The sequence below is a fragment of the Rhyacophila brunnea genome, unplaced genomic scaffold, assembly GCF_057557595.1.
Source record: "Rhyacophila brunnea isolate RB1 unplaced genomic scaffold, BYU_Rbru_1.0 scaffold_5, whole genome shotgun sequence".
NCBI lineage: Eukaryota > Metazoa > Arthropoda > Insecta > Trichoptera > Rhyacophilidae > Rhyacophila > Rhyacophila brunnea.
Genome location: NW_028233170.1, coordinates 42,412,464 through 42,434,121, shown reverse-complemented (window position 1 = coordinate 42,434,121; position 21,658 = coordinate 42,412,464). Strand labels below are relative to the sequence as shown.

Below are 21,658 nucleotides of genomic sequence, written 5' to 3'. Positions count from 1 at the left end.
GAAACACTCAGCAATATGCCTATTTGATTAACTAATTTAAAAAGCATGCGTGCATATTCCGTCTTCAATAAAAATAATACATATAAAATTATTTGAAAGTACAGAGAAGGAGTAGACAAAATTTCAACATAATAAAATTAATCCAGATCCCACTATGCATGAAAATTAGTAGGTAATGGGTAAGCACGAGTATTACCTTGATTTGATATAAAGACCAGAACCCATATCTCAAAAAAAAAAAAAATGAAAAATATATACAAGAAAGGTAGCTAGCTCTGTGTCCGGAAACTTGTACGTATGCAGTACGCCGTATCACACTTAGGCCTTATATGGCCGTATATTAAAGACAGTCCAACCTCTTTGGGTCGTATAGTACTGACATAAAATTCATGTCTAAATAAAACACGGTTCTTGTCGGTTTGCACTTTACAGGAAGCCAGCAGCAAAAAAAATTTGAAAATAGCCGATATACTGGATTATTTCGATGGCTTAGTGTCAAACAACACTATCTACAAAAGTGCAACTTTACAGGAGAGCCAAAAATCGTTATTTTAGATTCTTGTAACTCAACAAGGGAAATGTTTATTTAAAACCTAATGTTAATATTTTATAATTGATTGTGTATTGTACATTTATCTTGCTTATGATGATGTTAAAATTTATAGGAATAGTTTTAAAAAAATATGAAAACAAGGGTAACTTATGTAGTTAGCGTTAAACTTTACTGACGATTTAATAAGAAATTAGAAAAGATTGACATAACGTTGTTTGACTATCATGTAGCCGTAGATGTAAAATAACGTTATCTCAAAATAACGTTGTCTGACTTTAAGCACTCGATTTGTTAGGTTAGTTTAGGTTAGGTTATGTTTTCATTCTTGAATTCATGAATTTTGCCGAAAGTAATTATGAAAATTGAATTGATGTTTGAAATTGGAGACCGTATAGTATACGGTCATTTCTTTCCAACAAGAAAGCTCACGGCGCACTGTACCACGGTGAAATGTTTTACGTACAATTTACATGTAACCAGCTAGCTCGGTAGTTTAGTAGTAAGAGTTGTCATTTTGTAAGTTAAATATAATAAATATTAAATTATTCAGTTTCCCATTCAGTTTCAGTCTAATTGTATTTTTGAAATATTCAAATACAAGTTAGGCAATTTAATAAAACGATGTAACTCATTTTACATATCTTGAAATGTTGTCTACAGCCTTTGCTAATAAATTGTAAATTTATGTAGCAATAATGCATTTATATATGGATCGGGTAATACAATATAATATTATATTATACTCACATGTCAGTTGAAGAAACCCTCCACTTTTCAAGTTGGTAAAGCCAAAATATGGCACCACTGAATTTTCCCGAATTTCCAAAAGTCGCCTGCGTCTGAAGAATGCACCTCGTAGAGTTGGCGTTAATCGGAGTGCCAGCACAGGTGGCTGCAGTCAGTATGCTCATGGCCTTCTCGACCATCTTGCCAGTGGTCTCGCTTCGCTGGCCGAGGAAAGCCAGGTGTCTGAAGCAGTGGAGCATGCTTGTTGACTTCCCGGAGTGGCTTTCTCCGGAGAACACGACGTGCTGAGGTTCGTCATGATGGAGAGCGTCCTGGTAAGCACTGTCTGCCACCGCGTAGATGTGGGGCGCATTGTCTGATCTTGATTTGAACTCGTATTTTTTGTGAGTCTGTTGTGAAGAATTATAATAAATTGAGAATTGATAGTATTATGTAATTTTATCCTTGTTTAGTACGATTATTTATATTGGTCTAAAAGTTACCAAACAAATATTAATTTAACGTATATTTGTTATATTTTTGTCTAATTGTATGTTTTTAAAAGGATTTTTCAAATTAAAGTTGATTTTCACAATACTTCTGATCGGTTTTAATGTTATGACCAAATTACACGAACGGTAGGTATCGCCGACTTACGGACTTAACTTTATACGTGAAGATCGCATCAATCGTAGTTGACATTTTCACAGGTGTACCTATAGATTGTTAATATTTTTTACAAATCTTTAAAACATGTGATGGTGAATCTAAATTAAAGAATAATCTATTCTTTCCATCATAATCATAATCATTGATACATTCTGATATTTATAAATATGTGAAGCCAAGAAGAACATTATCCACCAAATTTTGATGTCAATCATCGTACCAGACGATTGTCGAGAATTAAGACTGATCGTGTGTATAATATTAATAAACATCATAATTATTCGTAGTGTGTGAGATATTTTTTTCCAGAAAGATAAACTAAGTAAAATTAAACACCAACCTCATCATTGTAGATATCAACCTCCTTGTTAGGGTTTAAAATCAGCAAAACATCTCCAATGAACGTGTGAAAGGATCCTTTCGACATTTTGACCTGCAACTCATCAAGAATCACGTCTTCGGTGATGTTATCCAGCGCTGCGAGATCTTCTACGTGCATTGTCTCGGGCTCCGGGTTGGTCTCCGTTTGCAACTGCCCTCCTTTCACCAGCCTCTCTGGCATTCGACGCTTTTTGCCTGCGTCGCCAACTTCACCCACCAGCATCTTCAACTCTTGACTTAACTAAAATAGGTTCAATTAATTTATATTTTTATAATGTATTCTAACGGATATCATCTAGTTATTTTTATATAAGTATATTGCCAAAACAGTTTTCAAACGTTTGTTTGATAATAATTTATATATTAAGAAGGTATGTATTAATTTTTTTTTATTGATTTAATTAAGAATTAACGAGTAGGATTTTTTATTTATGGGTGATTTAAAATAATTATGGATTAAGTCCATCAAAATGGATCCTGAGATATTTATGAGATTTATGAGATATTTCGTAAAATTCAGGAATGTTTTCACTATATTATATACTTACCATCATGGCCCCCACAGGGGGGGGCTGACAGGGCTCTAGCCTGGGGGTCCGGTTTTAAGGGGGGCCCGGCGTGGCAGACCGACCACACATCAAAAAATTGGACTAATAGTAAAAAATGTCGCTATAAAATACCTAACCTAAATTACACTATTTGTATTATACAATTGTAGAGCGTCACACTGATTTTAACCTTAGCGATAGATAGGGGGCCCGCCGAAGATTCTAGCCTGGGGGCCCGCTTCAAGATGTGAGGGCCATGCTTACCATATTCTGAGAGTACATTGATCAATTAAAATAAATAGTTGAAACATAAAGTATATTCAGGCTTTATTAATATTAGCAAATACCTCTTTATAGTACTGCTGAAGGAATTGTCAAAATGGACATGATTCACATTCAATTTGATGTCTTATCAATACTAATATTGCCATCTATGCGGAAAATTGTAGAGCTACGATTGTGATATTTACACACAATATAGAAATCTGTTTTAACTAGCCACAAGCAAAAAATCGAATTTTATGAAAATTGGACTTGATCTATTAATTATTGTGAACCACCACCCATATATTAGTACAATAACACGGAAAATCAAAAGTACAATAGTTTCCTACATATTTGTTTAGGTGACATTCCTTAAAGACAAAACATACACTAATTTTCTATGTATTATTCGTTTCCTGGATAAATAAAAATTTATGTTTGTGTAGTATTGCAGTCAACAAAGAAATATATTTACATGATAATCATTATCCGGAAGACCCTGAATATACGGGTGATCGATAAGCTCCATGGAAAAGGGACGGTGCTCAGGATTTTTCTCTAAACACCTGTAAAGTTAAAAATATAACATTTATAATATTATGGTATTATACTTAAAATCACACGAAATATTTTGAGATGTAATATTTTTTGTCATACCGAATATTACAATTCTAAAATATATTATTTCTATTCCACCACATCGTGCCGCCTGAGATAGCTGGGCTATATACACAGCAGTGACGAAGGATGGAAGTAGGCTTCTTTCTCTGTCTCTGAGATAGTTTTCGTTGTATTATGGCGTTGTTTATTTCAATTTTAAAACTGTACCAACACTATGTACAATTTGTAGTCTTTGTTCAAAGAAAACAATAAATTACGTATGACTGATAAAGTTTAGTGTGGACTATTTATATCGGATCACCACTGGCACACACGATGGACGAGTCACGCATGACAAAGAAATTGATATTCGGGACTCCAGAAGAAAAACAAAGATCTAGTTGACCTCGTACAAAGTAGAGGGATGGTGTAGAGTTGGATTTAAAGACCCTGAGCATTCTAAACTTAGGGGAACTGGCTTTGGGCAGATCTGGACGAAGGGAGATGTTGGAAGAGGCCAATACCCACGCGCCAGGAAAAATAAGAGAATAATTTCTAATGAATACTCGATGATAGATTTCAAAAAACAAATTGATATAGTTAAGTCATCATTCGCACTATACACTGGGAAATAGTAAACAATACTAATAATTATTAAAAAAACTCAAAATTTCTTATATCACACCATATTTTCTCCCATAAGGCGTAGTACCAAGCAACAAGTATAGTATTATTTTTACCACGTTTTTATTAGCTCGTATTCTTATTTGTCCAGTACAAATCTTGCAATCGATTTTTTTAACTAACTTCCCGACTAGCTAGACATTTGAAACTTTTAGAAAATATCAGAACACGACGACAATGCATTCTTTTAATACTTTTAGCAATCTTTAAACAGAACTGAATTAATATTCAGTTAATTCTGTTTTGTATGGAAAGTTATTTCGGAAAAAAATTCGTAAAAGTAAAACGCTATTATTGGTTGCTAAGGGGGTCCTAGCAACTAAATTATTAATATATACGTGCGTTCCTATGGAAATCAATATGAAATGTCAAAATGACATTTCAGTATTCTTTATTTATTCAGTATTTCTATCAAGTACAACAAAAAGTATTTATTAATACGCAGAATTGTTAAGTTTATATGATTCATTAGAAAATTTCAAAACGTAGTACCTATATAAAAAGTTCTTTTTATCTTGTAATTATTCTGATTTATATTTAAGAAAATAAAAAAACGTTCGTAGCGAATTATTAATAGCATGGAATCTATCATCAATCACTAATACGTTCCCATATAAACGCATATGTAAAAAATGAGTATTATTGCAATATAATATTTACGTTCATTTCTATGACCTATTTATTTATGATATATGAGTGGGCCAGTGGCGAGGGGTGGAGGTAAGCTGTTAAGATTCGACATAAATAATAGTGCACACTAAACTTTGTCAGTCATACTTTTGTGTTTTCATTGAACTGAGAATACAATTTTTACACGGTGCTGGTTAGTTTTAATAATTACAAGATAAATAGAACTTTTTATATACCACGTTTTTAAATTTTCTGTTGAATCATATAAACTTGATAGTGCTATGTATTAATAATTTAGGACAAATAAGGCAACAAATCATTTTTTTGCTATTTTGCAACAAACATAGAAAACTGAAATGTCATTTTGATTTCCATAGTAACGCACGTATATATTAATAATTTAGTTGCTAGGACCACCCCCTTAGCAACCAATAATAGTGGATTGGATTACGGATGTCTTCCGAAATAACTTTTTACACAAAACGGAATTAACTGAAAATGAATTCAATTCTACTTAAAGATGGCTAAAAGTATTAAAAGAATGCATTGGCGTCGTGTTCTGGTATATTCTAAAAGTTGCAAATGTCTAGCTAGTCGGGAAGTTAGTTAAAAATCGATTGCAAGATTTGTACTGGATAAACAACCACCGGACAAACAAGAAAATGAGCTAAGAAAAACGTGGTAAAAAATCAATTAAACCTTGCCTAAATTAAACCATAATAGTTTAGGTATTCTATGGCCGATCCGACAAGACAGATGGTGTTGGATAGTTTTAATTCATCAAGTTCTGCATAAACCAAACCATAATCGATAAAAATATTGTCATTATGCAATTAAACCATAAATAATTTTAGATATTTTATAGGTAAACGAATAGTTTATGACTATTATTGCATGGGTAGGCAGGGTTTAATTAAATTTTAAAAACTAATAAACACTATATACACATTGTAGCCTTAGTTGAATGAAAAAAAATACGTTTGACTGATAAAGTTTAGTGTGCACTATTTATGTCGGATCTTAACAGTCTATCTCCACCCTTGGCCATAGCAGGATCGCTTACAATGGCCCTTTTATTATTGATATGCTGCATTCATTATTAAGTCAAATCATATTATTATAATTAATAAACATCGTCAAATGTGGTAATATTATAGCTCAGTCTTGAATAAACACAAATGTTTATGATACGTAATTTTTAAATTCCTAAAAGAATCAATGAATGGTCTGACACAATTTGAGCTTTATATAACGAAGAAATAAGTAATGCTTCCTAATTGGATTCAAACTAACCACCCAATTTGACATACATATAGCTTCATGCATTATAATATTATATGCGAGAGAGTGGAGTATGTAGTTACATACTTACATACATTATACTTACTATATTATTGAATTTTCTTTGATATTTGATATGCTTATTATAAGAAGCCAATTGAATGCTGCTTTGAGCTTTATTACGTACAACTTAGTATCTACCGGTGTTACCATACCATACCTATATACCACTGGCGAATGGTGGAGCTAGGCTGTTAAAATCCGACATAAATAGTGCACACTAAACTTTGTAACTCAAATATTTGTTTTCATTGACATACGACTACAATTTACAGTGATGGTGTCGGTAAGTTTTTAAAATTCAATTAAACGCTGCGAAAACCAAACCATAACAGATAATAGTCAAAAAAATACTCGTCTAGGTATCTACTAAGTCTACAATATGCAGATAATGTTGGTAGTTTAAAACAACAAAAAAAAAACCCTGCGTAAAACAAACCATAATAGATAATAGTCAAAAAATAGTTGTCTAACTGTAGAATATCTAAAATTATGTCATTAAGTCATACACATTTTTAAATATTTTATAGATAGAAGAATATTTTTTTCTTGTCTTATGGCAGGGCTTAACGAATTTAAAAAAACTAACCGACACCATCTGTACTATGATGTATTCTGAATTCAATGAAAACAATTAATAAGTACCTGTGTCTGAAAAACTGTGCACTATTTTTCTCGGATTACCCATAGCATACCTAAACTATTATGGTTTGGCTTAGGCAGGGTTGAATTGAATCGTATAACCATATATTTAAAAATATTAATATTCTTGAAGTAAAATAGCGCCGCAGGCGACTTTATTACTATTATAGAAAAAAAAATAATGTGCGTTTATCTCACTTATCTGGTCGACCCATCACGCCGGGCCTCTCCTAAGCCCAGGCCCACAGGCTAGAGCCCTGTCAGCCCCCCCTTGTGGGGGCCATGCGTACGACGTTAGTCTGCATTATTTATGTCGGATGTTAATAGCCTACTTCCACCCATCGTCACTGCCATATACCTATATCTATTATATAATAAAGGTATAAAAATATAATATTTCTGCAAAAAACTTTAGTACACGGAACACTTTTCTTAATTTTGGCATACAATTTTTTAGTGTAAAATTATAATACCTACCTACCGACAACTTACTATTTTACATTGTTCATAGAATCAAAATTAAGGCATTGTACTATAATTATAATGGTACTTATCGGAATTCACAAAAATTTACTTACTTAGTTTTATATTGATATTGTTACTGTTAATGTAATATACTAATTATGAATTATTTAGTTTTTGATAACAATTTAAAATGACAAAAAATTGTCAAGAATATTATTAAGCCTACCTCATGGCTAGGGAATCCAATCCCGAGCCAAAATTCTGATCCCAGGATTTCGGGATTACAATTTGACAATCCCGGGATCCCGGGACTGGTCCCGGGATTGGCATTTTTTCCATTGCTAATATAAAAATTTTATATTTACAAATATCATTGATAAAATCGATCAAAAATAAATCTAGTATAATTTACTTATACAATTTATTGTTAATATTGTATACGTTCAATCTTGGAAATACACAAGTTTAACGGAGTAAATAATATTGTAATTTAAATAATAATGTGAATTTAATAGGATATTGCTGTTTCTGATAGTAAAGACTTAATGAATGGATTAGCGAGATTTTAAATATTAAAGCAAATAATCATGGCGTATTTATGGCCTTTCCGCTTCATAAATCTAATTAGTCAGACAAATATGAAACTGCCGTAAAACGTATGATATACTTTGTTAAAAGTGCAAAGCATTGTTTTTTCCAATCTTTCCATTTTTAATAATTCACGTGAAAAAATAAAAGGAATCGGCAACCTACACATGGGTATAAATCAAACTTCATTCAAACTCAGTTTATTTATAATGTAGTTATTTTTTATTACAAGTATTTTTTCTGTTATATTTTCGCTTTTATTTTATTTTCCATAAAAATTGATAAAAAAAAATCAATCCCGAAATCCCGGGATTATGTTTATCAATCCCGGGATTCATAGGTATCGAAAATAGCTCGGGATCCCGGGATTGGAATCCCTACTCATGGCCCCCATAATGGGGAGGGGGCTGACAGGGCTCTAGCCTGGAGGCCCGGGTTCAGGAGGGGCCCGGCGAGGTGAGTCGACCAGATAAGTCAGATAAACACACATCACAAATTTACTTTAATAGTAAAAAAAGTCGCTTGCGGCGCTATTTTCCTTCAATTATATTATTAATTTAAATTATGTGGTTGTACGATAAATTTTTAAATTGTGTGTCGATACTCCATAACAATTCCATAGTTCAAATAGATGTACTACAAATATACACTGAATATACACATAAATTTACTACGCTACTGTAGAGCTATCATACTGCCTTTATCCTTAGCGATAGGTGGAGGACCCGCCAAAGATCCTAGCCTGGGGCCAGGTTCAGGATGTGAGGACCATAGCCTACCTTTATGTAATTTGTATACATAATTAACAAAAAAATATTGTATTGAGTTGCTAGAATATAGCTTAAAATAAATGAAAAGTATTTTTATCGTTTACCCAATGTGTATTGAAATAAAACATAAAAATATAAGGACGTATACTTAAAAAAAGGTTTTAAATATCTACTCACTCCGCGATGAAATCATTCAGATGATTCGACCAAGATGAGGGCTTTAGAAGTCCTGGCGGAGGATTCCTGACGATCTGAAACAGCGCTCTGGTTACATGCATATCCTGGAACGGCGCCTTTCCATCGGCGAGCTCGATCGCTGTAATCCCTAGAGCCCAGACGTCGGCACCGGGTCCGTAGCCTGCGTCGTTACCGGAAACAACCTCGGGAGCCATCCAGCTCGGGGATCCTATTACCGTGTGGCGCTTGGCTGAATCGCTGGACACCCTGCAGGACAGGCCGAAGTCTGTCAGCCTGATGCCGCCGTCATTCGACATCAATATGTTGCTGGCACGGACGTCGCGATGGATTACGTTATTTTCGTGAAGGTACGTCAGGGCCTAAGGTAAACGAATTGATTTATAAATATTTATATACATAAGTAAGATATTTCAGCAAAAAAATATTTTTTATTATAGCTGATAGAATTGGTAATTGATTATTCAAATAATGGATTTAATGTAGACACATATTTTTATTCTGTAAATACATGATCGAGCTGTATTCTTCCCTTTCGCTGGATGTAGCATAGGATTAACGTGTATGATTCATATGAATGGAAATAATTCTTAAGTATTTTTCTCATATTAATAAATGATCCATGTAGAATGTAGATATTTAGGCAATCGTTATGATGTTTCAAATGACCATGTTTGGTTCTTGGTTTTGGACAACTTTACTATCGATTCTAATTATTTACTTTTAGAGTGCAAACATAGAGTTTTTGAGTACCTAATGTGTATAAAATGTTATTATAAAACCTTTAATTTAATCAAAACCATTTCACGGCCTTTGGTAGTCTTGTTCATTTAGCGAATGAGAAAATTTTGCTGTCACAATTAAAATTAAAATGTTTCAGCAATTTAATCTGTAAATGTTTCAAAAAAACAAAATAAATAATTGAATATTAGTACTATAAAGTGAATATAAAAACAAAATGATCGCAGATTTTACTTATTCATATTTTCTTGTAAAGTTTGATATGGTTTGATGCAATTTGATAAAAATCAAAAAAATATTTAACTTTTATTTACTTAACTTTTAAACCGATTTGTCCAATTTGTTGTAATTAAATTATATTATGTTAAGAAGATTCTCGTTATTCATATTCTTTTAATACAGTCTTCCCATCGCTGTTATTATACTGTACACTTACTGTACAACAAGTTGTATAACTAACTAATATTTTAATATATATTATGTAGGTACTTACTTTTATTGTTTCCTTCAAAATGAAAGCGATATGCTCTTCTGACATTTTTTTATCAGACACCTGAAGACCTCGAACCAAGTCTATTACAGGGCCACCCTCGCAAAACTGTAAGAAAATACATATATTACCACTGTTTTAAATGAAACTCTTATTTTGCTACTTAGCAGACATTTTATATGGCTATGATTGGTTGTTATTAAGAATAATTTTCGTTTAAAGTTACCACTAAGTAAACTAATTAATACCAGTTTAGCTGATTCTCACGATAAGCAGCAACACCAATCATATTTACATTTGAAGATTAAACGATAAATAAAACAGTTTTGCAAATCATTAAAAATACAAACATATAAACAGCACAAATTAATACCTATATCCTATATATCTATATTCATTGAGAATTAGTACGATTGCAACGATTTTACGCACATGGAAAGTATTATAGTACTACTTGGGACCTTAGAGTAATAATATAGAGATTTGCCACAGATATAGCCTTGCTTGGACACATTTAATTATATACGATGCATTAAAAATTGAAAATTAAAAAAATAATGTCTCGATTTATAAAAAGTTTATGAAATGTATTTCAATACTTATTTATTTATGATTATGTTTATATAAATAATTTGGAACATCTCAGAAATAAACCAATTCAAAAAGTGTTGAATTCTAAAATCACATTGGCTGGAATCTAATGGTGCGAGTTCTAGCCCCGCTTTTTTTAATTTTCTTGTGACAAGTTTTCTTGAAGGTTACAAGGAGTATTCTTGTTTTAATGTATTCTAATTTTATTTAAAAAGAAACATCAATTCGTCTAGTCATAAAAATTGACATTTACCGATAATTCTATTAATTTGCTCTGAATGCTTTTCTGCCTCGTTTGTTGTGGTTTCGAGATAATTTTAATTCGAACGAGTGGTACCTACCTAAAAATGTTTTCGCACAAACTACTTGATACGAAAATAAATAAGGCACATAAAATTGCAACTTTTTACCTCCATGACGAACCATATCTTGTCAGGCGAGCCACTCCTGTCGCAAAACACTCCGTAGAAGTCAATCAAGTTCGGCTTCGATGTGCATAAGTCCTTGAGGATGACGTACTCATCCAAGATGCTTTTCTCGTTGTCTTGGCTGGCCGTCAGGATCTTCACAGCGACCTTCTTTCCGCCTGCATTTCGATCGGACGCCACGTGCACCTGATAATGGATGAAGATATCAATTTGAAACGGTTGCACGCAATGTGGAATCATGGCATCGTTGGAACAAATTTAAATCGCAGATAATTTTGTTCGTTCCTCAGTTAATGAATAAATAATAAATTATTGTCAGCGTGTTACTTATCGATACAACGTTTTTACAGATAATTTTAGTCATTCTCCAATAATTGGGATTGGTTTATTTGGTTTATATATTGTACACATTAAATCTGAGTTTCTCGTTGCTATATAATATATTGAAAAATAATAAATAACACATATTATATACTAAAAAAAATATCAATGGTCAGTGTTACTAACCGTCACAATAATTTATGAATATTGTTTTAACTTGGGATTGCAATACCGAATGAAAATATTAATACCGGTTGGTAAGTATTTCTATTGAATACCGGTATTCGTGAAATATATAGGAAATACAGAACTACTAATAAATATATATAATTATATAAAAAGCTCTTTAAAATATTAATATTTTTATAGTGCCATATATGAAGCGCCTAGTTTCAAAAGCCCCTAAAACGATTTTAGGTAGTTTTGAGAACAATCTGTCAACTTTATGTATTTATTTTTTAATTCGTTACATTCTAAAGAGTATTTTGGATGGGTATTTGAAAAGTACAGCCAACCATTTTAGCGGGTTTTGAAATTTACCGTAATTTTTGATCATACGTATTGACGGTTTTTGGCATTTTTTTAAGCTCAATTTTTGGCTATCATATAGGTAACAAAAATATCCATCTAAACCGTTTTAGGGGCTTTTGAAACTAGGCGCTTCATATATAAACCAGACATCGCGTAACCCGACAAAAATACTGCCATGTTAAACCTTTTATGTAAATTAATACATTTTGTTTCCACTTTTAATATCGAATTTATCGGTATTATCCGATTTTTAAAACCGGTATTTCAGTATCGAAAAATACTGGGATACCGGTTTTGAAATACCGGTATTGCAATCCCTAGTTTTAACGAGAACAAATATTCAAGAAAAGTCTATTGTTTCGGAACTAATAAATGAGTCACACGACTAAAAATTAAAACAGGTACGAAATTACATTTATTTTATTAGAAATATAGGTATAGGGTCCAGGTACCTAACATGTTGATTTTTAAACAAATTTGGTATTTACGGTGTCATAACATTAAATTTAAAGCCTCTGGGATATTATTTTTGATTAATCATAACTGTTTAGTAGCACGTCTTCGTCACACAACTAGATAGAAGATGCATTAATTATTAACACTTACATGGTCTGGTAAGTGGATAATTAAAAACGAAATGGAACTATAAAATAATTGTTAACCGGATACATTAAAATTATTATTAGCTAAACATGGCATAGAGGATAATAATTTCTATATAGATAATATAAATGAATATTATAGATTCATTAATTACACATTAAACTTAAAATTATGAATATATAAATATTATGTTACATCATAAATTTTATATTATGTAACACATCGATAATAAATATGAGGAAGAGATGCCTATAAGAATATTACGGAAATAATACGTTGTTTTACTCTGACTAATCAAATAATAGATGATTATAAAGATTCATTCATGGATTGTAAAAGTACTGTGATCAGTCAATGAATGAAATAAAACTACTCTAAATTCGTAAAAAACTAATCGCCAAATGATCAATTAAAAAAATAACACCAAATAGAATTAAAAGTTTAGTCAACGAAGGATGTTTTTTTAATTGCGATCTCTCGAAATAAATAATGTCTTACGATTAACAAAAAACTGAATAAAAGATAACACTATCTGCTAATCGACAGAATTAAAAGGGTGTTGAGTTGGACCAGATTCCAGCGGTGAGGAATGCGATTTGTAAAACGGACATCTAATCGATTCTCCGTTCATGCGACATTACCAACGTTCAGTAAAAAAAAAATATTATGGCCAACTGCTCTAGAATTCGTATAATAACGTCACAATCACCATTAACGCTAGACTGGTTTAGAAGTAATGAAAGGAATAAAGAATGATTACACAAATATCTACTTGATAATATTATTATTATATATTATAACGTTAAAGGTATCTTGCAAAGTGTATACAAGATAATGTCCCCGATTTGGAAAATGCTACATTAAATTAGATCAGTCTAAAATTAAAAAAAATAAATTAGATCAACATAAATTAACATCTTATACTTGCATAGTTTTCACACTTAACAGGATAGTTCGACGATTTGAATATATCTACAATATTTTATTATTAGGTTAGATTGTGTTAGGTTGTATTATTTAACAAAAATAATAAAATCGAAGTGATAGTCATTGATACTATTTAGAACATTTTTTTGGTACTTATGTGAAAACTAGCCAATATAATATAGAGCAGCAACCTAAATAAGCTACAAAAAATGCGTTGAAGAAAAAGAATCAGCAGAGACAGTTAAAATTCTAACGACCTTTTTCAACAGTGAATAGTTTTATATATTCTTATTTTTTTCATTAACTAACTACTTATAAGGTTAATTCAGATAACTGTAAAATGCCCTGCATTGTTTTGTCTTTATTGAAAGTATTAGAAATTACCTAAATTTAAAAACAACTATAGCTTTTATTCGTTCCTCCCTGGGTTGTATACGATGACATGTTTCGTAGACTGGACCTTATGACTGGATAATAAAAAATGCATGTTGCTTTTCTAAGCTGTGTTTAATTCAGTGCGGGGACCTGATACATTGGGCTAATAGCTAAAAACTGGTCCTTGTAAAAAAAAGTCTGTTTATATAACCTCCACTAGGCGGATATGTTTCACATATCAGCGAAAATATTAATTATTTTTTAATACTTAAATAAAGAAATATCGGTACTGTTCGGTTATACGGAATACAGCGGAAAACGCATTTTGAAAATAGCTGATAAACTGGATTATTTGTTAGTTTGGGTTAGTTAAGGTTAGGTTGGGTTAGGTTATATACGTAAATATCCTTTGATGTATGTTTTGTTGACTTTTTTGCCCAATCTTTTCATTACATGTGTTATGAAAGAGGTTTTCGGAAGTGAGATGGAATAGGGAACAGGCAGGGTAGGTTGGTTTGACTCCAATAATAAGAAGGTTGATGCGTGCATTAAAAGAACCCTAGTTTTATTATCTCCTTCCAAATAAATATTAATTTAATTATTAAAGGTAAGTTTACAGATTATAATCTAGATGCGTAAAATCACGAGTATGCGTTTTGATGAATTGCGAGTTGATCGGGCGAAGCGGACGATAACCTTACGGTTAAATCTTTGATAACTGAATGACGATGTTGCTTTCTTCTGCTGAGTGTTTTATACTGATTCGATACAATAGAAAATGCTGCTATCAACTACTTGAATATTTTTGATAATCATGCTTATGAGTTTTATTGTGCAATGCATGATTCGTTTCGTAAATTACAAATTGAACAATTATGCAGTTTTATTAATTGAGCAAGATTGATTTTCATACAAACAACTTTTGTGCATATCATGGTAAACTTACATATCATTATTTCTTAATTTGCGATATTGTCGATTAATTGAATAATTATATTATTTTGCTAAATTAGCTTTCTGTTGAAATTTGATTTACTCATATAAATCGCTTGTTTTGAAATTTTAACAATATTATGTTGCAATATACATTGCAGTTATAAATTAATGGTTTCCTGCCAAGACATACTGGATGGTAGAGTATTCACCCTACAAGGTCACAATGGCCGTGTGGTACGTATCCGCTTGGTAAGTCGAGGGTCTCGTGTTTATATCCAGAGTATGGACCTAATAGGTTGAGCTAATGGTTAACATCCATTTCTCTTAAAAAAACAATGTCACGAAACCTCTTCGTGAGACGGCCAAGTGCACATCGGATTGTAGAGCCAATTAAAAAAATAAGAGACCAATAATAATATGGGCCATAGTAGGTATAAGTCAAAGGACGTAAGATACGTAAATACTTTTATTTAATATTACTGGAATAAATGTATATAACATACGCTAACAATTTTTTAACATACGGTGAACATTACAAATTATAAATTTAGGACGTTCACAAAAATGACATTTATAAAAACAAAGAAAAAGTAACAGTGTAAAGAAGAAATAAATATATATATTATGCAGTATCACAAAAACAGTACGAAAAGTAAAGTAAAAGGTACAAATTATAAATTATAAAACATTTACTGGGTTAAGTTTACGTTCCTATAATAACGATCGTAGAGTACCTACATTATGTTTTGTAACTCTACCTAACAATGAATAGGTACCTACCACAGAACAGATAATAAATAATAATACCGATAGGCTATGTTCAATACGCCACATGTTGATACAGGGTTTTGAATGTGTGAGTGTCCTACGAAAATGAAACACGCATTATGCACGTGCAATAGTGTATGTAATATGCATTTACGCTCATTTAATAATGGGCGTAAATGCATAAACCGAGAGCAGTTTTCAATATTCGACGTATAACGTATTCTTGACACGTGTTTAAATTTATTCCGTATTCTTCCTTACTCTAGATCAGTTGCCTGCTTCTGCTTTCCCGTTAGGTATTTCAGTTCCCATTATTTCTGAGTTCCCTGGTACCTACTTATATCTTTTAATGGGAGAACAATAATTTTTAGTCTAGAATTAAAAAATTTTTTTTTTAGATTATATTAATGAACGTGTATTCATAATTTGAGGCAATCATATAAATGCATGGATTGCTCATTATCCCCATTGCACTTATTATAATATAATGTACATTAATGACCACTACTTTACATTGACTACAATTTTAAAAATAGCTTGCTTAGAGAATGCGCGGCCGACCGATAACAATTTAATTGTTTCTCCATCGGGGCCCGCTTTTAAATTGCAACGAGATAAAACTGTTATCAATTGCCTTATTTAAAGCTAATTAGTGAAATATTTGTGGAAAGAAATAATAATAAATAGGGGGCAAGGCGAGATTATATAATCTGATGGAAGCATTTACAGCGAGAGGAGCCATAATTGCTCACTCGTTAGTTGCAAGTTTCCTCACTAAATGATAAGAGTAATCGCTTGGTGAACGGAAGGTCCGCTCCTTCATTGCCGGTGAGAAGGGACACATTTAATTATCGTACCTGTGCACATATTTCAACGTAAAATGTAGCGTTGTTGAGTTAAGTATGTATTAAGTGCTCGTAATAAGTCAAATCAACATTTTAACATACGTATTATAGTCACAAATTAACAATTAATTTTATCAGTAATGTCGTTTTAGTTTCCTGGCAACCAGTTCGTTGTTTAATTATTAAATCCGTACCAGTAGACAAGATACATTAAAGAATTATCAACAGCCTAATTGGAATTAAACTTTGACTTTAAAACAGGAAAGCTTTTTATGTAAATGCTAGAGAAGCCTTTTATTAGAAGAATCCAAAAAAAGGAAAATAGCGAAATAGTAAATATATAATATTATTCACCACATAAAAAATATTCTTATACGTAAATTTGATCCAAATTAGGCGTGTCCGGAAATTTGTACGTATGCAGTTCACCGTATCACACTACACCGTGAAATGTTGTATCGGAAATATATGGTCGTATATTATATTAAAGACCGTCCAACGTCTTTGGGTCGTATATTAGTGAAATAAAATTCATGTCTAAATAAAACTAGCCAGCGGCTAATAAATTTTTAAAATAGCCGACATTGTGGATTATTTGTTAGGTTAGGTTAGGTTAGGTTTTTGCCAAAATCGTCTATGGAAATTGGCGTGGTTCCCGCCTGGCTTCCTGTAAAGTAAGCCGATTTCTACCTAAAACACTTACAAAATACGTAATAAAAATTACTGAAATACAAGGGAAAGACAGTTGTTGACAATAGGAGAAATACTATTTTTTTCGTCTCTTTTCGATAAGAAAGCTCACGGCGAACTGTGCTACGGTGAAATGTTATACGTACAATCTACATGTAAAATTAGTATAGTAGGTGGAATATACATGCTTTCCTGTTTTAACGTTTCTTTTGCGTAGTGGGCAATATAATTAAGCGCATGTGGTAACTAAAGTCAACATTTATCAATACTAAGTAAGACTTTTCAAGTAGGTAGTCGTTATAGTGTCTTAACCTTAACCTGTGTTCTGATAATGAGTAATTATTTAAAGACAGAATTATGAATTAAATATGATTGACTGATTTATGGATGCTACCTATATACGTCAAAGAACATGGCCTCCACATCTTTAAGCGGGTCCCAGGTCAGGGTCTTTGGGTTAGATGTAAATTGTACGTAAAACATTTCACCCAGCTACAATTCGCCGTGAGCTTTCTTATCGGAAAGAGATGACCATAATATTACTATCTATCTCTATATTATATCCATATCTAATAAAATTGGAGACCGTATAGTATATTATTCTATACGGTCTCCGATTTTATTAGATTCAATATGAATATTAATTCAATTTCCATAGCTGATTTTGGAAAAATTCATGAATTCAAGAATGAAAACCTAACCTAACCTAACAAATAGTCCAGTATATCGGCTATTTTCAAAATGTGTTTACTGCTGGCTTCCTGTAAAGTGTAAACCGACAAGAACCGTGTTTTATTTAGACATGAATTTTAAGTCAGTACTATACGACCCAAATAGGTTGGATGGTCTGTAATATACGGCGATATATTTCCGATACAACGTTTCACGGTGAAGTGTGATACCATTTAGTTCTATTGGTGTTCTCGTAGCATAATATTGTAAAGTAAAAACAACTAATCGTAAAGTGTTATAATTTGTATTTGACAAAGTTTACTGTTTGAGCAAAAGTGTCGTATTTTATAAAATGTAACACTAAGTGACAGATAAATTCAATAAAATAATTATCACCAATTACTGAAATTACAATTAAATACTGAATCTTATGAAAAAATATTTTTTCTATTTTAGGTTTGTTATCATGATATTTTTAAGTTGGAAATATTGAAATTTTCCCGCAATGTCGACGTGCTAACAGGTAAATGAAAAATAGGTTCTTAACAGACCGGTGGAAGCTTTCTGAACTGATACCTATTAAAGATAATGAGCTTTTTTATAATTTTAACTGTGCAGCAAATACATAACGCGGTTTTAGCTTAACAACATCTATATTTTTATATCAATTAAAACGAATTTGCAATAATTATTATCCTAAGTATATTAGTTACTAACAAGAATATCAATATACGAACCTGGCCAAACACTCCTCCTCCAAGGTGGTCTCCAAGATCGTACCTTTCATAAGGATCTGGTAAAGAAGCTGGGTCCAAGATATTGTCTCCCATCTTTTCTGATCCCTGAAAAGTGAAAAAATACAGTAATATATTAAAATCAGGAATAATAAATAATAAGTGTATACAATACATTAATTTTGTATTCATATATATTATTATTGTTTTTAAATACATTGATAGTTAACATCGAAATAGTTTTCTACATTTACCAATTGAATCACACTAAAAGTAGTTCGTTCTGCGATCGTTATCAAATCAATACAAAAAACTCGAATTATTTCTTCTAAGGTAATTAATTAGCAAGTTATTATTCAAAATTACTAGTATCTGATGCTCAGACAATATCCTATATACAATTATACGAATTGGTGTTATTTAATTTATACAGAAATATTTAATGTAGGCAAGCCTCACAGAAGCCTGGGAAGTAGGTATCTTGTAAGGATTTTATAAATTCCGTACGAGCAAACAAAAAATATTAATTAAGCATTTGAGACATTTCTTAGAGATTCGCAGGACCAGTGTTTAGAGGCCGTTTAGATGAAAAAAGGCTATAGAAATTCTAGTAATCCGAGTTCGGCTAAAAAGGGTTAAGATAAAAATGCAAAGCTCGCGATCGCACGACGACCTCCACACATTCTTTCCCCAAAGCTCGCACCAATTTATTAGGCATTTTAGATCAATGGCATTGCAAAAAGTTTCATGTTGTGTATTCGCACTGGAAGACGCCAATTTTTTGTGAGTGTGATCTTTTGAGCGCGTTTATTCAGAAATATTCAATGTTCCCATGTAAACGTCTATGTTTCTCAAAAGATTTGAATCTTCGTCACTCATGATTTTCTATAACAAGTATAGTAATTGAATTTTATATTCTTAATAGTAACAGTAGCATTTTAAGGTTCTTGTCGGGTTACAGGAAGCCAGTGGCAAACAAATTTGAAAATAGCCGATATACTGCATTAATTGTTAGGTTAGGTTAGGTTAGGTTTGGTTAAGTTAAGCTAGGTCAGCTTAGGTTAGGTGAGGTTAGGTTTTCCATTTTTTCTAGATGCCTTTATGGATATCTCGCATTTACTATCAAGGTTTCTGTAACGAGTTTGGCACGCAAACTACTCTACTTGATGCTAGTCAAATGAAAATTGTGCCGGCTGAGAAAGATGCCTTATTTTTATTTAATACCATTACCCGCATCGAAGATTGCTAATTTGAATTCGGTCAGGGTCTATGAAACCACCTTGCAAAAACCTGGAAAATTCTTTGTAGTGCAAGGCAGGGGTGTTTCTGAGAACTGCGATTTATAGCCGAGTTTTTCCCGTGGTAAAATAGATGTCTCACAGGACTGATATTCTGAGCATATGTTAGGTTAGGAATTCATGAGTTTTACTAAAATCGGCTATGAAAATTAGTGCTGTTCCCGCCAGGCTTCCTGTAAACTGACTTGTAGGTACCCATTTTATTATACATAATTCGGAACTTCCGTTAATAGATGCAAACCTTCACTAAGGTTATACATAATCTAGATGCTTCGCTTATGAACGAAAATTGAAAAATTACTTTTACGACTTTTGTCGGAAAACACGGTTCATTGGTCACGAATGATCTCTGCTACGCTACTAGGATGGAAATTAGAAGGAAAGAACAAATTTAATACATAATTAATATATTTTATATTTTTATGGAAACGTTCTGATTCTGTGAAATTTTAGAAAATTCTGTAATTATTCTTTTATTAAAATCACCAGCATTAGTCGGCTAGTGCGATATTTTAAAAATAATAGATGAGGTATGTGGAAGAGGAGTGTAAGTGCTAAATTATAATTTTGAGAAACGTTCGTCTATACAATTTAATTAGCACAAACAAGGCTTATTAGTAGTATAATTATTAATATATTGATAGAAATGATTTTTGGAACAGCAAAACGACACAATTTTACTTAGGTCTTTGTTCGATCCAACTCTTCAATTGTAAATATCAATAATTATATTAGTATAATTAAAGGCGTGTATTAATACAAGTGTCGCGATCAACTGATTGTAACGGTATCTATTACAAAGCTCTGTTAGATATAAAAAATGTATATTTAGTTAAAAACATTTTTATTTGATATATAATATTGTTATTTTTTAATAACATAAATACATATTTTTTTTATTTATTGTATCTTTTCGGTGAATTGTATTTAATTACAAGTCTTATAATTCCGTGATTTGATTTTTCAATTGTTGTTATAAGCGATAACTTCAGAGTATTGATATATAGAGAGCGCCTATTTTTCTTCAAAATGAAGCCGTGTTTCTTGCGTATAACGCACAGTAGAACTTCGATTTTATTATTGTCAACTTTAGTATGAAACGTTATACCATCGTTTTGCTTCTCAGTAGGGCTACCAAATTTAAACACAACATAGTTAACCATATTCATATGTTCTACTAAAATAACTAAAAATAATTACCACGAACGTTATATTTAACACAAAATTTCAGTAACACGTGGTCATAGTTTTTAAATTAATGTAATCAGCCGAATCCATATTTACCGGCTACGTTCACAAAAAATATTTAATTCAGCCGTAGAAATTCTATTTTACTCACTCGCACTTATGGTTCGTTTTTATTCAGGCCTTTGTTATTTATAACACTTCACACTGTCTGAGTACGTAACTGTTCATAAAAGGAATCCTATGTTGATTATAAAAAACATAAGTACAGACAGATATCGGCCTCAAACCTTTATCTTGCCTTCTTTTAACACTGTATTTTATGGGGAACAACATAAAAACCTCACATGAAGACAACATAAATTTGATTAGTGATTATTTTATGGGTATTTAACCTACCCATAAAAAAGTCTCAATTAAATCATCAGATCAGTGATGAAAAAAGTAAACACGGTCTCCTATCGACT

At 31.8% G+C, this 21,658-nt stretch overlaps 1 protein-coding gene across 1 annotated transcript in view; it reads right to left on the bottom strand.

The window, feature by feature from the left end:
- The window catches only part of ninaC (STKc_myosinIII_N_like and MYSc_Myo21 domain-containing protein ninaC), a 40,490-nt gene extending 21,686 nt beyond the window's left edge, over positions 1–18,804 (bottom strand). Inside the window, exons 1-7 of the mRNA XM_085956201.1 lie at positions 18,712–18,804; positions 11,289–11,492; positions 10,291–10,395; positions 9,039–9,418; positions 3,617–3,707; positions 2,289–2,570; positions 1,301–1,689 (exon numbers count right to left, since the gene is read on the bottom strand). Of these exons, the coding sequence (XP_085812327.1) occupies positions 1,301–1,689; positions 2,289–2,570; positions 3,617–3,707; positions 9,039–9,418; positions 10,291–10,395; positions 11,289–11,492; positions 18,712–18,804 (1,544 nt within the window). The remainder of the gene's footprint in view (positions 1–1,300; positions 1,690–2,288; positions 2,571–3,616; positions 3,708–9,038; positions 9,419–10,290; positions 10,396–11,288; positions 11,493–18,711) is intronic.
- Between the last annotated feature and the right edge of the window lie 2,854 nt (positions 18,805–21,658).